Source organism: Macaca nemestrina, chromosome 14, assembly GCF_043159975.1.
Source record: "Macaca nemestrina isolate mMacNem1 chromosome 14, mMacNem.hap1, whole genome shotgun sequence".
NCBI classification, from domain to species: Eukaryota; Metazoa; Chordata; class Mammalia; order Primates; family Cercopithecidae; genus Macaca; species Macaca nemestrina.
The window spans coordinates 25,210,832-25,229,168 of record NC_092138.1 but is presented as its reverse complement, the minus strand read 5'-3'; the positions used below and the strand labels follow the sequence as shown (position 1 = coordinate 25,229,168).

The 18,337-nt window shown below is 39.1% G+C and overlaps 1 protein-coding gene across 1 annotated transcript in view; it reads left to right on the top strand.

Moving 5' to 3' along the window:
* Positions 1–18,337, top strand: part of LOC105498954 (transmembrane channel like 1) — a 170,081-nt gene that overhangs the window by 95,551 nt on the left and 56,193 nt on the right. The window contains exon 10 of the mRNA XM_071077413.1: positions 7,440–7,582. Coding sequence (XP_070933514.1) covers positions 7,440–7,582 — 143 coding nt within the window. The remainder of the gene's footprint in view (positions 1–7,439; positions 7,583–18,337) is intronic.

Genomic DNA, 18,337 nt, shown 5'->3' with positions numbered 1-18,337 from the left:
TAAAAAAAATAAATTCAAAAAAGGGCCTAACCAGGGAGAACAATTTCATTATGCTCAAGTCAGACTTTATCCTACAGGCAGTGGAGCGCACCTGAGATAGGGGGAAGGAGCAGGTTTGGGAAACTTTCTTGAATGTGCTATGTTCAGGCTTCCTGTGAGACATGCAAGTGGAGTGAGATGTGTAATGGCGTTGGACATAGGGTCTTGAATTTCCACTGTTAGTATCAGGCATGGGCCATGGCCCAAAAGGCAAATGGAACTACTTTCTTCAGAAGCCAGAAGAGTTAAAAATGCAGTGTAGCATAATGACAAAAACTAGACATGAGATTCCAACAAACCTGGGTTTGAATCCTGCCACATGTGACCTGTGAAATATTAGACAATCATCCTGAACCTTGTAGTTGCCATGTATAAAATACCATTTATACAAGCCTAGCTACCAGGCTTGTATAAAAAATACATGAGATTATGTGTGTAAAGTATTAGCACATCTCGGCTGGGCGCAGCGGCTCACACCTGTAATCCCAGTACTTTGGGAGGCCAAGGCAGGCAGATTACAAGGTCAGGAGATCGAGACCATCCTGGCTAACATGGTGAAACCCCGTCCTACTAAAAATACAAAAAATTAGCCAGACATGGTGGTGGGTGCCTGTAGTCCCAGCTACTCGGGAGGCTGAGGCAGGAGATTGTGTGAACCCAGGCGGCGGAGCTTGCAGTGAGGCGAGATCACGCCACTGCACTCCAGCCTGGGTGACAGAGCAAGACTCTGTCTCAAAAAAAAAAAAAAAAAAAAAAAAAAAAAAGAAATATCAGCATATCAGCACGTCTCCGGTACATAGCAGATGCTCCTTTAAATGCCTCTTCAGGATACTTAGCTCATGAAAATTCCCATTTGTTGGAGGGACAAGGAAACAGAAGGAAGGAACTTGTATCCACAGCAAGAAAGTGGAAGTGGGGCAGCAGCCATGTCCCCTGTCTAGGCAGGAGGCAGGGGGACGAGGGTACCAATACAAGGATGGAAGGATGGACACCAAAAGGAACTGCCTCCTTCACAGCTGCTTGAGGGGCAGAGATCACTGTCTACTGTCCTTAACACAACTTGATTCCCTCTGCTGAAAATTAGATCTGCCTAGGCTCGGCTCAGCTTCCTCTTTGTAATCTACACTATCCCCGCTAAGAACCATAGAACACCGGCCGGGCCCGGTGGCTCACGCCTGTAATCCCAGCACTTTGGGAGGCCGAGAAGGGCGGATCACAAGGTCAGGAGATCGAGACCATCCTGGCTAACACGGTGAAACCCCGTCTCTACTAAAAATACAAAAAAAAAAAAAAAAAAAAAATTAGCCGGGCGTGCTGGCGGGCGCCTGTAGTCCCAGCTACTCGGGAGGCTGAGGCAGGAGAATGGCGTGAACCCGGGAGGCGGAGCTTGCAGTGAGCCGAGATCGCGCCACTGCACTCCAGCCTGGGCGACAGAGCGAGACTCCGTCTCAAAAAAAAAAAAAAAAAAAAAAAAAAAAAAAAAAAAGAACCATAGAACGCCTGTTTCATGTCTATGAATCTGGGTTGGAGAAAAACGAAAAGAAAAAACTCAGAGATGAGCACAGTATTAGGCAGAAGCCTAATGGGTCTGCCTGGAGAGGAGGAGGAGTGTGGCCATGCACTGCTCTCAGCATACAGCCCATGAGGGCAGGGATGGCTGCTGTTCTTGTGAGATCAGTTGAGGTTTGTTCTGGGTGTAATTAGCCTTTTCACTCCTTGTTTCTCTCATATGTTGTGTCCTACTCTATGAAATGTTGAGTGCCAGTCCTTGTCTTTCATCCACACTAGAAACCTTTGTTCATGCTAAGGTGTAAATAATCAGCAACAACTCAGAGAAAAGTAGAAATACACCCAGACTTGAATCTTGCAGTGTTACCTCCCCTCACATACCCTCAGCAGATATGCTTCAAAAATTATACCTTCTTTTCCTACCAGTTTTACCTTATACAGTCTTTCAAAATAATGGTATGACAGCTATTACAAATTAACAAGAGCTACTAAGAATGAAGAAATTCACTGATCATCCTGCGGATAGAGTGTTATCTTTCATGGTGAACATTTATTTGTAATCATGAGATACACCAAAGGGATGCAGTTCTAATATAATTTCAGACAACAGATAATTATGAAGGAGATGTTTTGCATGCAGAGCCTTTTGGGGGCCTCTGTAATCCTGTCTTCTAATCCATCTATGTATATTGGGCAAATAGTAAGTTCTCAATAAGTGTTAGTTAGGAAAGTAAATGTGTGAATCGAGCCCTGGTAACCATAATAAAAACAGTCTTTCTTGTGGAAATGTGTCGGTGATTATGGACTGGACCAGCTGCAGCATTCAAACAGAAATTAGAGTCTTAATAGACAACACACGAGCATGGCACCCCAGAGTTGGACAGAAATTTTCTGTGCTCACTGGGAACTTGGCACTGACTCTGGTTTCTCTGTCACAGATTTTGGGGTGGGAGAGTGCTCCCATGGGGAAAGCAGCATGTGCTGACATCAAAATTGAATAGAAACTTGGCTGGGCTAGGAGTCATTGCTATTTTAGTCACTTCCAGATGTCTGCTGCTGTAGTTTCAAGGGACAGGGAAAGATGAGTGGAGTGTGCCATGCCACTGGGTAGAAGATGGGGAGCATTCTCCTTCTAAGCCTTTCAAGTTGTATTTAAAGCCATCCCTCAACATGCTACAAAGATGGATTGGATAAAGCCTTTAAAAACTGTGCTCTTCTGTTCACAATAGCAAAGACTTGGAACCAACCCAAATGTCCATCAGTGATAGACTGAATAAAGAAAATATGGCACATATACACCATGGAATACTATGTAGCCATAAAAATGAATGAGTTCATGTCCTTTGCAGGAACATGGATGACGCTGGAAGCCATCATTCTCAGCAAACTAACATAAGAGCAGAAAACCAAACACTGCATGCTCTCACTCATAAGTGGGAGTTGAACAATGAGAACACTTGGACACAGGGAGGGGAACATCACACACTGGGGCCTGTCAGGGGGTTGGGGGCTAGGGGAGGGATAGCATTAGAAGAAATACATAATGTAGATGATGGGTTGATGGGTGCAGCAAACCACCATGACACGTGTATACCTATGTAACAAACTTGCACATTCTGCACATGTATCCCAGAACTTAAAGTGTAATAGAAAATTAGTTAATTAATTAAAAATAAATAAATAAACAAAAACTGTGCTTTTTAACAATATTCATTTATAGATTTGACTTCATATATATCAAATAGGCAAACTGCAGAAACCTTTGCAAACTAATCATGACTCTGCCTGCCCCCAGTCAGAAAAACAAAACCAAACCAGAACCATTCTCGGGCTTTGGTTATGATCTAATATTTATGAAGTGCCAGCCATTGAACATATGTTGAATGGTACATATGCCAGATGAGCTGGCTGCCCCTAGTAGCTATTGTGCTAACCTAACAAGCTCACCAGATGCTTGTTCTATATCTACTTTCTCCTTTTATGATATTTTCAGTGTGTCTTTTAATCCCAATATTGTCATTATGAATTAGATAAAAGATATCAGGTGGGGGTGACCCCCTCTGAAATATTCTCAAAAGGGGTGCCTGGGGTTCTTTCCAAGAGGCCCTGGCACCACCAGGGACCAGTCTAGGGGTGTAGATCAAAGTCCGTAATAGGTTCATAGAGTTTCTTGTTTCTTTCACCAAAAAGGTATGGCACTAGCATGATATAACTCTTGCTAGATAAAGAAAGCACAGGAGAAGCAGTATAGTACAGTGGTTAAGCATATAGGATTTGGATTAGACTCAGTTCAAGTTCAGACACTGTCACTCATTAGTTATGTGAACTTGGACAAATTACTTAACCTCTCTAAGGCTCAGTTTCTTCATCTGTAAAATAGGTATAGTGATAGTAGCTATTGAACTTTTGTGTGTGCAGGAGAGGGGAAAATTATGGTAAATAATAATTCCTCCCTTGTCCAACAAGATTGTGAGCTAACCAGAAATACAACAAAGGGTAAGACCAGTGGAGGTCAACATGCCCCCTTTATTATTGTCAAAGCTGACATAAAAGAATGTAGTGTCTTTATGGACAAGTGAACTTCACAGCCAGACCTCTCTGCCACGACAGGCCTCTCCTTGGAGGGGCAGAGCACAGCATGTGCCCTCTCAAGAGGAGGAAGAGATGTCCGCATTTCTCCATCCACGCTCTACTGTCAAATCAGTCGCTTTTCCCCCAGGCTAGAGTGAGGCAGTGGAGGGTGGCCGGGAGTGTTAGGTTAATGGGTCTTCACATGGAAGAAAACATCAAGAGTGGAGGATATGATCATCCTAGTAGCAGCAACTTCAGAGTGTTCCCCTGAGGACTCTGTAAGATAAAACAAGGTGTTTGGCAAGTGCTAAATGTTCACGAAATGTATACGGTGATGTTACGTATCACAGCAACCATTGTCACTGAGTGTCACGTTTGTGGTTTGTGGCAAAGAGATAGGGCAATGAAAAACAGAGACATTTGGAAATTGTTGTGTTGTCCCATGAGGGTTAAATAAACAGGTCAGGATATAATCTTTAAACCAAACAAGAGACTAAGTGTTTATACTTAGCACGTTCTGTTATTATCACCCTGGGACAGAAGAACCAGCATAAAGGTTTAAGACACAATAGAAGGAGATTGGATTTAACACAAGTGGGAAGAAGCAGAGATCTTAACTAGATAAATGTGAAACAAGAAGATGTCATGTACCTGGGAGCTGGGAAATCCTCCCAAGCATATTCTCCTGGGATGAAGATTTCTGGGTCTTGGGCAGTTGGTCAATCCATGTCTTACCTTAGACGTGAGATTAGCTCACCCACTCCCTCTGCTTGAGGTTTCTACTGGTTGTTTATCCCTAAATGTTCTTTTGGGTTGCAATCCTAGTCAGGGTTCTCCAGAGAAATATAACCAGTAGAAGATATGTATACACACAGACACACACATATATAAAATTTATTGTATAAATCTAGTATTTATACAATAAATTTATTTGGATTTATCATTATTACTTAAATTGATTATATAAATCTTTATTTATATATATATAATATAAATATATTTATATTATATAAATTATTATATATATAAATATATATTATATAAATTATATATTATATAAATATAAATATATATTATATAAATTATTATATATATAATATAAATATTTATATAATATAATATAAATATATAAATTTATATATATATATAAATTTAAATATATATATATATATATAAAAATTTGTTGGGTTTTTGTTTTTTTTGAGACAGGGTCTCACTTTGTCACTTTGTCACCTAGGCTTTAGTGCAGTGATGTGATCTCGGGTCACTGCAACCTGCACCTCCTGGGTTCAAACAATTCTTCTGCCTCAGCCTCCTGAGAACTGGGATTACAGGCATGTGCCACCATACCTAGCAAATTTTTGTATTTTTAGTAGAGCCAGGGTTTCGCCATGTTGGCCAGGCTGGTCCTGAACTCCTGACCTCAAGTGATCTGCCTGCCTTGGCCTCCCAAAGTGCAGGAATTACAGGTGTGAGCCACCGTGTCTGGCAGATATATGTAATTTATAAGTTAATGTAAATAATAGATTTATTACAGATAAAAGAGATTCATTTTGAGGAAATGACTCACACAATCATGGAGGCTGAGAAATCTGCTAACCTGCCATGTGCAAGCTGGAGACCCAGAGAAACCAGTGCTGTAATTCAGTCTGAATCTGAAGGCCTGAGAACCAGAGGAGCCAATGGTCTGAATCCCACTCTGAGGGCAGGAGGAGATGAGATGAGATGTCCCAGCTCAAGCAGTAAGTGAGGCAGGAGAAAAAGGAGCAAATCGCTCCTTCCTCCTTTTGTTCTTCATCTTTTTGTCCTCAGTGGATAAAATGATGTCCAACCATGTTGGGGAGGGCAATCTACTTTACTGAGTCCACCTATTTAACTGCTCATCATATCCAGGTACACCCTCCCAGGCAAACCCAGAAAGAGTGTTTAATATGGACACTCCATGGCCCACTCAAGTTGACACATACAATTAAACATCACAAGTTGGCTTTATTTTTTCTTGAACTGAAAAATGCAGATACAGGCCTGCGTGGCCCAGGGAAGCCCAGACCTTTGGTGTTTACGTATGATTCATTCCATGCAGTCCCAAGTTAAGCCCCCAAGTTCCTCTGAGATTATTTGGAGATTTTATTTTGTTCTAGTTCTTATAGAGTATAGTATTTAAGAAAATGTGCCCCATATTTTGAAAGCAATAGTTTTTTCAGGTCTCTGTTGGCCTCCGATTTGAGTTAGCCATGATCTTTGTTAAAGGCAATTTTCTAAATTACTTCTCTTAATTCTTCCTCTAGGAATTAGCATCCATGACATTTCTTCTTTCTTTTCCATACCTCCACTCTCCCTGACTTCACTTCCCTTCTTTGGCTGTGAGTGTCAAAGTCCCTGGGTTGGTATAAATGATGTTAAAGATAACCAACTGGGTTTTCTAAGATTCAGGGTTGATTCACCTGATCTCAAGAGGAAGCCACATATTGAAAAGTGATTATCTTCTCATTTCACAAAGCATAGTTATTGTCACAGAGAAGTAAGAGGGGCACTGGGGACTGGATAGCTGTAGTGATACAGTAACAATGCTTCAATGCTGAGAGTGAAAAACAGTGAATGTGAGGAAGGAAAAAGGTGCATATTATAAAGGAAGCAGCATCAGAATATGCCAATGTTCTGAGGATAAAGAGGGAGTTATTCAGGTGACTTTGGGAGAGGATGATTTCAACCCTGGCAGGTAATTTTTAGGAACGAGAATCTAATGCACAAGTAAACATGCTTGTTATAAGGGAATGCTGTGATAGTCTTGATGAACAGGAAGTGTGCAGGTGAGTTCTAATGTCATCTCACCTGCTCTTTGATTTTTGTGAAGTGAGAGCTGAGACACAACCTCTGTGGTTTAAGAAGAACTGATCTAATTATGGTCAGGTGATTGGAAATGGAAATCTGCCACCTCACTTTGAGGAAGCATTTTTCAGATCCCCATCCCCCAGTATTAAGCAAACTCTTAAAATTGTAAATCTAATGATACCATTAAGTGTGTTTTGATGTTTAAATCAAAGGGCATTTCACGGTAATGGCTCCACAGCTGAGCAAGCTTATATTTGCTTAAAAATTTTATCTATTTAGAAGTCACTGGTTTTCAAATAAACCAAAAAGCTGCCAGTCAACATGGCAGCTGAAACATTCACTTCATGGAGCAAAACAATAGGGCTCATGTCAGAGCTGTGACCCAAGTTTGAAAATTAACGTCATTTTGTTATTTCTCTTAAGAGTTGATCTTTTCCTTGAGTTGCTCTTCATGACATCTGCTAAGTGGCTTTGTTGTTGGATTTCAGGGTTTGGCACAATATTCTGTTCTCTTTTATGGCTATTATGACAATAAACGAACAATTGGATGGATGAATTTCAGGTTGCCGCTCTCCTATTTTCTAGTGGGGATTATGTGCATTGGATACAGCTTTCTGGTTGTCCTCAAAGCGTAAGTTTGATTTGTCTTTTGGGAAGCAAATAATGATTTCTGGAATCAAATGGAGGGATTAATTTGGGGATTGGATATAATTTTGTTGCTATTTTATGTCTAAAGGAAACAGAGTCTGTAAGAGATGAAATGTAGTTTTAATACCAACACTAATGTTAGACTATTACATCTTCAAAAGAATTGAACATAAACACAGGCCTTTGAGTCATCTCATGGGGTCAGACTAATGCTTGCATGTCTATCTTGTGTTTAAACATATTTTTTAAATGTGCATTTTTGTACTTGAAGGTACGAATTAACGTTGCCAGCAAGACAGGGAAACAGCTGCTGGCCCCTCTTTTGCGTGCAGAGAGGTTTTAACTTGCAGAATCAGCTCGATAGGCAGAATCTATTGTTCTCTACTCATTTAAAAAAAAAAAAAAACCGGAATAATCACTCATCCAAAAAATTTTAGCTGTGTAAGACAGAAAAAATGAATGGTCCCCAATGAAACCGTCACAATCAACTGTATAATCATGGTTTGTCTTGGGAAAAGATGTATTGGAGTATGGGGAGGAATTTCACTGGAGAACTGATATTACTGCAGTTCATTTTTCCCGCTGCCTAAAATATATTTATAATACCCTACTTAAAGACTGCAGAAGCCTAGCAGAGTTATTTGGGTTTATATATAAGAAAAATGACCCTGGCCGGGCGCGGTGGCTAAAGCCTGTAATCCCAGCACTTTGGGAGGCCGAGACGGGCGGATCACGAGGTCAGGAGATCGAGACCATCCTGGCTAACACGGTGAAACCCCGTCTCTACTAAAAAATACAAAAAAACTAGCCGGGCGAGGTGGCGGGTGCCTGTAGTCCCAGCTACTTGGGAGGCTGAGGCAGGAGAATGGCGTAAACCCGGGAGACGGAGCTTGCAGTGAGCTGAGATCCTGCCACTGCACTCCAGCCTGGGTGACAGAGCGAGACTCCGTCTCAAAAAAAAAAAAAAAAAAAAAAGAAAAATGACCCTTTAGCCAATTTTTTTTTTGAACCAGTTTACGAGAAGAGTTTAAACATCTCAAGTAAGGTTGCCATTCTTTTATTTGACTATGCTCAAGGTGAATGAGTTTTCCCCTCATTGTAGGAGGCCCCTCTGCCTGAGGGTCTAAGAGGGAAAAAGTGCAGAGTCACCCTAAGCAGGAGCTCTCTGAAGCAGTCTGTGACACACTTTGTGTCCTAAACCTGCCTCACTTACAGGTTCCTCCAGAGAAAACTGCCATATTTCATTTTTAAGCTCTTTTGGGACTTAAAACCTTGTGGGAAATCCTATATGTAAGACATTTATCAACCTGTTCAAGTGTAATCAGAGACCTCAAATATAAGAGACTGTACATCAGATAAACTACTATCACATTCCAAAAATCAAAGATATTTTCTAGTCTTTTGACTATATTGCTCTGGTTGGGCTGAAGTCAGAGGTATCATTTACATTACTGAGGCCTCATGAGTATCATTTCTGTGTTGCTCCTTTAGTTTCTATAGTCAGTGGAGAAGAATATTTTCTCATGTCCGATTACTCAGCTTTTTTCGGTAACTGTGCAGGTTGTGTACCCCACAGTCATTCTGCCTAGGTTCAAATCCCAGCTCTACCTTGTATGTATTTATACAATCATTAGCAGATGGCTCAACTGCTCTGTTCTCCTGTTTCCCCTTGGTAATAGAGGTGTAATGGATGTGAGGACTAAATGAATTAATACAAAGCACTTAGAATATGCCTGGATGAGAAAATTATTAAACAAATGTTAACTATTTTATTAGGATTATAATTCATACGCTTATTGAAGAGAAAAGGCCAGCATAGTAGGAGTTGAGGCCACATTATAGCTCCCCAAAACAGGGCAGTCATGTATGGTTATGCAGTTGTACATCAGTAGATTTGTATGTTTAATAAATTATTTTCTGGCAGATGAATTTAAAGTATCTAGAGCAGCACTATGCCAGGCAAGTCACTTATATAAGTTTAAAACTTCTAGTAGTCATATTAAATAAATAGATAGGTACGTTTAATTTTAATAATAAATATATTTGATTTAACTCAATATATCCAAAGTATTACCATTTTAACAAGCAATATAAAATTATTGTTGAGATATTCTCTGCCTTTCAGAAGGTATCAAGTCTTTGAAATCTGGTGTGTATTTTATACCAGTCACATTTTAAATGTTCAGTAGCCAGATGTTGGTGGAACACTCTATTGGGCAGAGTGGCTCTAGAGGAAGTAGTGGCTTTTTTAAAGTTGCTCAAAGATGCCATTTGGGATAGCTGCAGGGCATGAAATCCATTTTCCCCCTCAAAGTCATTCATATTCTGTCAACCAAACCAGTGTGGCCTTGAACCTTTCCTCTGGCATGGACCTTTGGTTGCTCCTTACCTGATTAGCAAGTAGTTTAAACTCATTGCCCAAACAGCAAGACAACTCGAAAACAATACATGACTCTCACCCCACCACCAGCCCATGGGACAATACTCAATAGGAAAAGAATTGATGAAATATAAATCTTTGTACAGAATCACTAATCATCTCTTCCTACTCCTATCCCAGTCAAATATTCTCTTGGAATAAGTTTGAGTGGATTTATGACATACGTTACTCAAACGGAATAGAAGGGAACCTAAGTTCTAAAATCGACGAGGCTACATCAAGATTTTTTCATTGTGCTCATTCTGTTAGCTTCTGCATATTCATTCACAAAATGGGAGCAAATATCTATTTTTAGTTACTTAATAGCAAAATCATAAAATAAAAAGATAGAAATCCAAGAAAATAGTTTGAAGTTTTAAGATAAGATGACTAACTTTGTTGACCCAGGACTCTCCTGGTTTTAGAACTGAAAGTCTTGCGTTTGGGAACCTTTCAGTCCCCAACAAACAAAGATGGTTGATCACCTTAGTTTTAAGTCCTTCCCTTTTCTTCTTCCTCCCTTCATTCATTTCTTTTATCCTTCTTTTTTTCCTTTTCTTCCCAGGTCAGTGTACATTTTCAACCACATCATATGCTTAGAAATCTTCATCATAAATATAAACATAAGTATTAAAAGCAAAGTAAAACAGCATAACGTAAAGTTACACAACATAGAAACCATCAGCTCCTTTAAATATTGTCCTCATTAGTTTAAAGTTTTATGTCACAAAGTAAAAGTGGCTTGACATCAGGACCCAACTGCTCCCATTAAAAATAATTCTCTAAGCTAAAAATCTGGGGTTTTACTGGTCTGTTTTACAGCAGTTAAACTACTGGAAACAGTTGAATCATTTTGGGAATACATGTCTTAATAAGAAACTCATAGCTATTTTATCCTTATAGGCTTCTTTCAAGACTTTTTCCTGTTTGTAAGTTGTTTTAGTCCATTTTGTGTTGCTATAAAGGAATACCTGAGGCTGGGTAATTTATAAAGAAAAGAGGTTTATTTGGCTGACAGTCTACAGACTGTACAAGAGGCATGGAGTCAGCATCTGCATCAAGTGAGTGATTCAGCCTGTTTCCACTCATGGTGGAAGGCAAAGGGGAACCAGCATGTGCAGAGATCACGATGGTGAGATAGGAGGCAAAAGAGAGATGGGAAGGTGCTGGGCTCTTTTAAACAGCCAGCTCTCGTGGGAACTAATAGAGTAAGAACTCACTCACTATCCCCTGCAAAGGAAGGCATTAATCTATACATAAAAAAATCTTCCCCTATGACCCAAACACCTCTCATTAGGTACCTCCAGCATTGAGATCAGATTTCTACATGACATTTGGGGAGACCAACAGTCAAACCTTAGCACAGGGCTCCCTGGGATTAAATATAATTTTTCTGTTTATGATCCTGTCTATAACAATACTTATAAAATGGACTAACAAATATTCTTGGATACTTAAATCATGTGCTATACACAACCCTTAAATGGTGTTAAAATTTTTGTCTACATAGACTATCATACATATTATATATACGAGATATATATTATAAACGACATATATAAAAAACCAGCCTCAACACATGCAGATAAATATTTTTAAATTTGGCAAAATGACAGTATGTTCATCCATATTTCTGGAGCTGCAACAATAATTATGATTTTTACTTGAAATAATAACAGTTAACACCTGTTGAACATCTGTCATGAATCAGTTTAAATTACACTACTTCTAATCCCTAAACATCGCAAAGTAGCTATTAGTTTTATAATTTTACAGATAATGAAATAAAACTCAGGGATCCTAAATGAACTGCGCAAGGTCATTTGACTGTAAGACCTCTTTGAATTTAGATTTTCTATTTCAAAAGATATCTTCTACCCCCTACACCTTGCCACCTCTCTGTACTGTGCTTCTCCTTACATAGGCCAATGTGTTCCTCCCACCAATCTTATATACTGTGTTGAGTACACATTAGTTATTCCTGTTGGATGGATGGAGAAATTAAGGCTCAGCAGAGTTTGAGGATTTGACTAAGTTCAAATACCCAGTAATTTGCAGAACTGAGCTTTGAACACCTTGCTTTAATTCCAGGACTTAGCTTTTCTAATTTCCATTGTGGATTCATTTATATTGATGATAACAATCATCAGTATAGAGTGATGTCTCTGTCTTATCCTGGGTAGCCTTTTTTTTTTTTTAAAAAAAATTCTATATTAAAATAGTTTCTTGTCTGTTGTTAAATTCCCTTAGAGTTTTATGGCCTTGATATGACTCAAGTGACCAAACGTTTTGTTAAAAAACAATTAAACCTATCAAAACCAAGTCCTTGTTCTACAAGATTCTTGCATATTCCAAGGTAAATCATGGCCAGCTTCACACATACCATTTCTAAATCAATGAGACTCTATTTTCTCCCTTCTACTTAGATGTCAGTGCCTTTGTCCATTTTCTTTACACTTCTTTGGTGTTTACCCAGACAGTCATGACCTACCTGATACTCTACCTAAATATCTTCCACGTCTCTTGACATCTTTAATTTTTTAACATTGAAATTGTTTCTTTTTCCTCCCCACATTCTCACCCCCAATTAATTTTTTTCTTTGTCAAGGGAATTTCTCCTTATCTATTTAGTGGAAAGCAGTGAGAGTGCCTCATAGAATCCAGTCTAATATTTTACTTCTCAGAGATATTTTCATTGGAGATCATAATGTTTGATGTATGTAACGATGAATTTCAGACCCTAGGGAAGGTTATGGAAGGGTAAGTGGACCTGGCCTAAAGGACATGATATTCTGGCAAATCCCATAAAACATATGATTATCTCATCTTCCTCAAACTATAGTTGACCTTGTTTCAGAAATGCTTGGAGCAGAAAAGCAATGAGGTATGAATGACATAAAGTCACCACCTTCCATTTTATATTACTGCTCTATGAACTGCATCTAGATTATAAAAATCAACATAAAAAGCTGTCCTCTTGCAAGAATGGACTAATAAGGATGGCAGTAGTTCACAATGAATGGCAGCTATTTACAAAGTGAGGTGATGTTGTCAAAACCTGTCATAATGACAGAGACAGAACTGAACAGCAATAGCATAACAAGCATATGTCGTATGCATTTATTATTTGTATTGTGCTATGCAAAAATGCAATTTATGCTATATGTATTTACTTGGTGAGGCTCTTTCCAGTGCTAAGTTTACTTCTAGAATGACAATTCATGTTTTCATTCATTTAATTACTATTTGTGGAGCACCTAGAATGGATAATCTAAGAGAACTATCCAGTACCTGGATCTTTCTTGGTGAGCAAAATAAAGTCCTTGCCCCTGTGGTGCTCAGTTGGGGAAATATTGTAAACAAAGAAATGACCAGTGGTTTTGGCCAATGTAGTATAATTTTGTGTTGTTGTTATCCTCTGCAGTCAAATATTTGCTACAGCTTCTCCATCCTCAAGAATTTTAAATAGCTGAGAAGAGCCAAGATGGCTAACAAGATGCAGCCAGGAAGAGCTTCTCCCAATGAGAAACCAGGGTGTTAAGAAGACTGGCACACTCCAAGTAGATCTTCAGAAGAGAGGCATCGAGAGTGGATGGAGGGAGGATGTAGACTGTGCTAGAATTGGAGGAAGCTCGGAATGCTATGCTCAGGAATGAGTTCTAGGACTCATTCCTGGCCCCGAGTTGCTCCTGAGGAAGGGAGAGTTAAATAGGTGTGGAGTAGCCCACTCTCACCATGGATCTCCATAATTCTAGTTGCAGGAGACTCCATGACCCCCATGCATATTTGAACTGATAAGGAGAGCTGCTTGAAGAGTTGGCAGGGACAGGACTCCAGACCATGTGGAGTTCAGAATATTTGGCAAAGGAAGGACTGCAGTAGAGCACAGCCAAGGACACCCATCCCTGAAGGCTCACCATGCCCCTGTAGGCTTTGGCCTTTGTTGACTGTCAGACCAATACAGAGCAGGGTTGTCTTGCCCATGGAATGAGGCCCTTCTTATCTGAGTGCCTCCCTTGTCTGCCAGCCTTTCCTGAGGTTCATGCCTGGCTGTGCCCACTTGCAGCAAAGGCTTGGATGTCCAACTGGGGCACTTCTTAAAGGCCATCACCATAGCTTCTTTCCTGGCAGACCCCACCCAACTGTTGGAGAGCTTCTGAAGACAAGCCTGCATCCACACACACCTGCCTGCAGCCTCCTCCCTCTGCTTTGCCAACATGCAGAGATGCATGGACCCTGCTGCTCTGCTGTCACTGACACATGAACATACACCCCACTGCCACTGCCCCGACAAAGCACTTTTGCCAGCAACCCTCATTGGAGCATTGTTGTTAACAGACTGGAAACACCTCATCTCCTTCAGCACATCAGGTGTTTAACCTTGAGAGGCCAGAGAACAAAGCTGTGTGCCTGGTCCTATACCATCGGGTTACAGCACACAGCCCAGGAGTGTTGAGCTGAGCCCAGGTCCCCTGAAGTCAGCCAGAAATGAAGCCAGTTGACTAGGCCCAACTTACATCACAGTCAAACCCTCAAAGGCATCAAAGAATATAAAAGCAAAAAGCCCCATCCAAAGAATTGCAACATCAAAGATTAAAGAAACATCAGCTCACACAGATGAGAAAGAACCAGCAAAAGAACTGGGGCAACTCAAAAAGTCAGAGTGTGTTCTTACTTCCAAATGACCATGCTAGCTCCCCAGCAATGGTTCTTAATCAGACTGAGATGGTTGAAATGATAGACATAGAATCCAGAGTCTGGATGGCAATGAAGATTGCTGAGATTTAGTAGGAAGTTAAAACCCAATACAATGAACCTAAGAATCCAGTAAAACAATACAAGAGTTGAAAGACAAAGTAATCATTTTAAGAAAGAACCAAGCTGATCTGATAGAGCTGAAAACCCTATTACAATAATTTCATAATACAATTGGAAGTATCAGTAGCAGAACAGCCTAAGCTGAGGAAAGAATCTCAGAGCTCAAAAGTGGTTCTTCAAATTGACTCAGTCTGACAAAAATAAAAAAGAAAGAATAAAAAAGAATGAACAAAGCCTCCAAGAAATATATAATTATGTAAAAAGACCAAACCTATGACTCACTGACATACCTGAAAGAGTGGGGGAGAGAGAAAGTAAGTTAGACAACATATTTGAGGGTACTGCCTATGACAATTTCCCCATCCTCACTAGAGAGGTCAACATTCAAATTCAGAAAATTCGGAGAACCCCTGCAAGATCCTATATATGATGACCATCCCCAAGGTACATAGCCCTCAGATTCTTCAAGGTCAATGCAAAAGAAAAAATATTAAAGGTAGCTGGAGAGAAGGGAAAGGCCACCTACAGAAAGAATCCATTACACTAATGGCAGACCTTTCAGCAGAAGCTGTACAAGCAAGAAGAGATTGGGGCCTATATTCAGCATCCTAAAAGAAAAGAAATTTCAACCAAGAATTTCATATCCAGCCAAACTAAGCTTCATAAGCAAAGGAGAAATAAAATCCTTTTCAGACAATCAAATGCTAAGGGAATTCATTACTACCACACTTGCCTTACAAGAGGTCCTTAAGGAAGTGCTAACATGGAAATAAAACACTGTTACCAACTACCACAAAAACCACACATAAGTACATAGACCATTGACACTATAAAACAACTACACAAACAAGTCTACATAACAACCAACTAACACCACTATGACAGGATCAAACCTTCACATATGAATATTAACCTTAAATGTAAATGGGGTAAATGCCACATTCAAAAGGCACAGAATGGCAAATTGGATCAAGAAGCAAGACCCAACTGTGTGTTGCCTTCAAGAGATCCATCTCACATTCAGTGACACCCACAGGCTCAAAATAGATTGATAAAAATCTATCAAGCCATAAGGAGATTGATAAAAATCTATCAAGCCACAAAGAGATTGATAAAAATCTATTAAGCAAACAGAAAACAAAAAGAGAAGAGCTTGCTATTCTTATTTAAAGCCAAACAGACTTTAACCTAACAATAATCAAAAAGGACAAAGAAGGGGATTACATAACGATAAAAGATTCAATTCAGCAAGAAGACTTAACTGTCCTAAATGTATATGTACCCAACACTGGAACACCAGGTTCATAAAATAAGTTCTTGACCTACAAAAAGACTTAGATAACTACACAATAATAGTGAGAGACTTCTGCAGCTTACTGACAGTATTAGACAGATTATTGAGGAAGAAAACCAACAAAGGTATTTGGGACCTAAACTTGACACATGACCAAATGGACCTAACAGACATCTACAGAACGCTCCACTCAACAACAACAGAATATCCATTCTTCTCATCTGCAAATGGCACATACTATAAAATCAACCACATGCTCACCCATAAAGCAATCCTCAACAAATTAAGAAAAACTGAAATCATACCAACGACATTCTTGGATCACAGCACAGTAAAAATAGAAATCAATACCAAGAGAATCTCTAAAAATCACATGATTACATGGAAATTGAATAGCCTGCTCCTGAATGACTTTTGGGTAAACAATGAAATTAAGGCAAAAATCAAGAAATTTTTCATAACTAGTGAGAACAAAGACATGACATACCAGAATCTTTGGGACCCAGTTAAAGCAGTTTAAAAGGGAAGTTATAGCACTAACACCCACATCAAAAAGTTAGAAAGATCTCAAATTAACAACTTAACATCACACGTAGAGAAACTAGAGAAACAAGAGCACACCAACTCCAAAGCTAACAGAAGATAAGAAATAACCAAAATCAGACCTGAACTGAATGAAATTGAGACACAAAAAGCCATGCAAAAGATAAATAAATCCAAAAATTGTCTATTTGAAGTATAAATAAGATTGATAGACCACTAACTAGATTAATAAAGAAAAAAAAGATTCAAATAAACACAATCAGAAATGACAAAAGGGACATTACCATCAACTCCAAAGAAACACAGAAAACCCTCAGAGATGATTACAAACATCTCTATGCACACAAACTAGAACACTTAGAAGAAATGGATACATTCCTGAAAACATAAAACCTCCCAAGATTGAACCAGGAAGAAATTTAAACCCTGAACAGACCAATAATAAATTCTAGAATTGAATCAGTAATAAAAAGCCTATCAACCAGAAAAAGTCCTGGATCAGACAAATTCACAGCCAAATTCTACCAGATGTATAAAGAAGAGTTGGTGCCAATCCTACTGAAACTATTTCAAAAACTTGAGGAGGAGGGATGCCTCTTTAACTCATTCCATGAGACCAGCATCATTTTGATATCAAATCCTGTCAGAGACACAATGAGAAAATAAAACTTGAGGCCAATATCCTTTATAAACATAGATGCAAAACTCCTCAGTAAAATACTAGCAAACCAAATCCACCAGCACTCTCAAAGTATATTTACCATGATGAAGTAGGCTTTATTCCTGGGATGCAAGGTTGGTTCAACATACACAAATAAATAAACATGATTTATCACGTCAACAGAATGAAAAACAAAACTACATGATCATCTCAATAGTTGCAGAAAAGGCTTTGGATAAAATTCAACATCCTTTCATGTTAAAAACTCTGAACTAACTAGGCATTGAAGGAATATACCTCAGAATAATGAATCATCTATGTCAAACTCACAGCCAACATCATACTGAACAGGCAAAAGGTGGAAGCATTACCCTTGAGAACTGGAACAAGACAAGGATACCCACCCTCACTATTCTTATTCAACATAGTACGAGAAGTCCTAGCCAGATCAATTAGGCAGGAGAAAGAAATAAAAAGCATGCAAATAGGAAGAGAGGAAGCTAAATTATCTCTCTTTGTGGACAATATAATTCTATACCTAGAAAAGCCCATAGTCTCTGCCCAAAGGCTCCTAGGTCTGATAAACAACTTCTGCAAAGTTTTAGAATACGAAACCAATGTACATTTCTATACACCAGAATTTTCCAAGCTGACAGCCAAATCAGGAATGCAATTTCATTCACAATAGCCACAAAAAGAATACAATATCTAGGAATATAACTAACCAGGGAGATCTCTACAATGAGAATTACAAAACATAGCTTAAAGAAATCAGGAATGACACAAACAAATGGAAAAATTCCATGCTAATAGATGGGAAGAATCAATATTATTAAAATGGCCATACTGCCCAAAACACTTTGCAGATTCAATGCTAATCCTATCAAAATACAAATGACATTTTTTTACAGATTAGAAGAAACCATTTAACATTTGTATGGAACCCAAACACCCTGAATATCCAAAGGTATCACAAGCCAAAAAAAAAAAAAAAAAAAAAAAA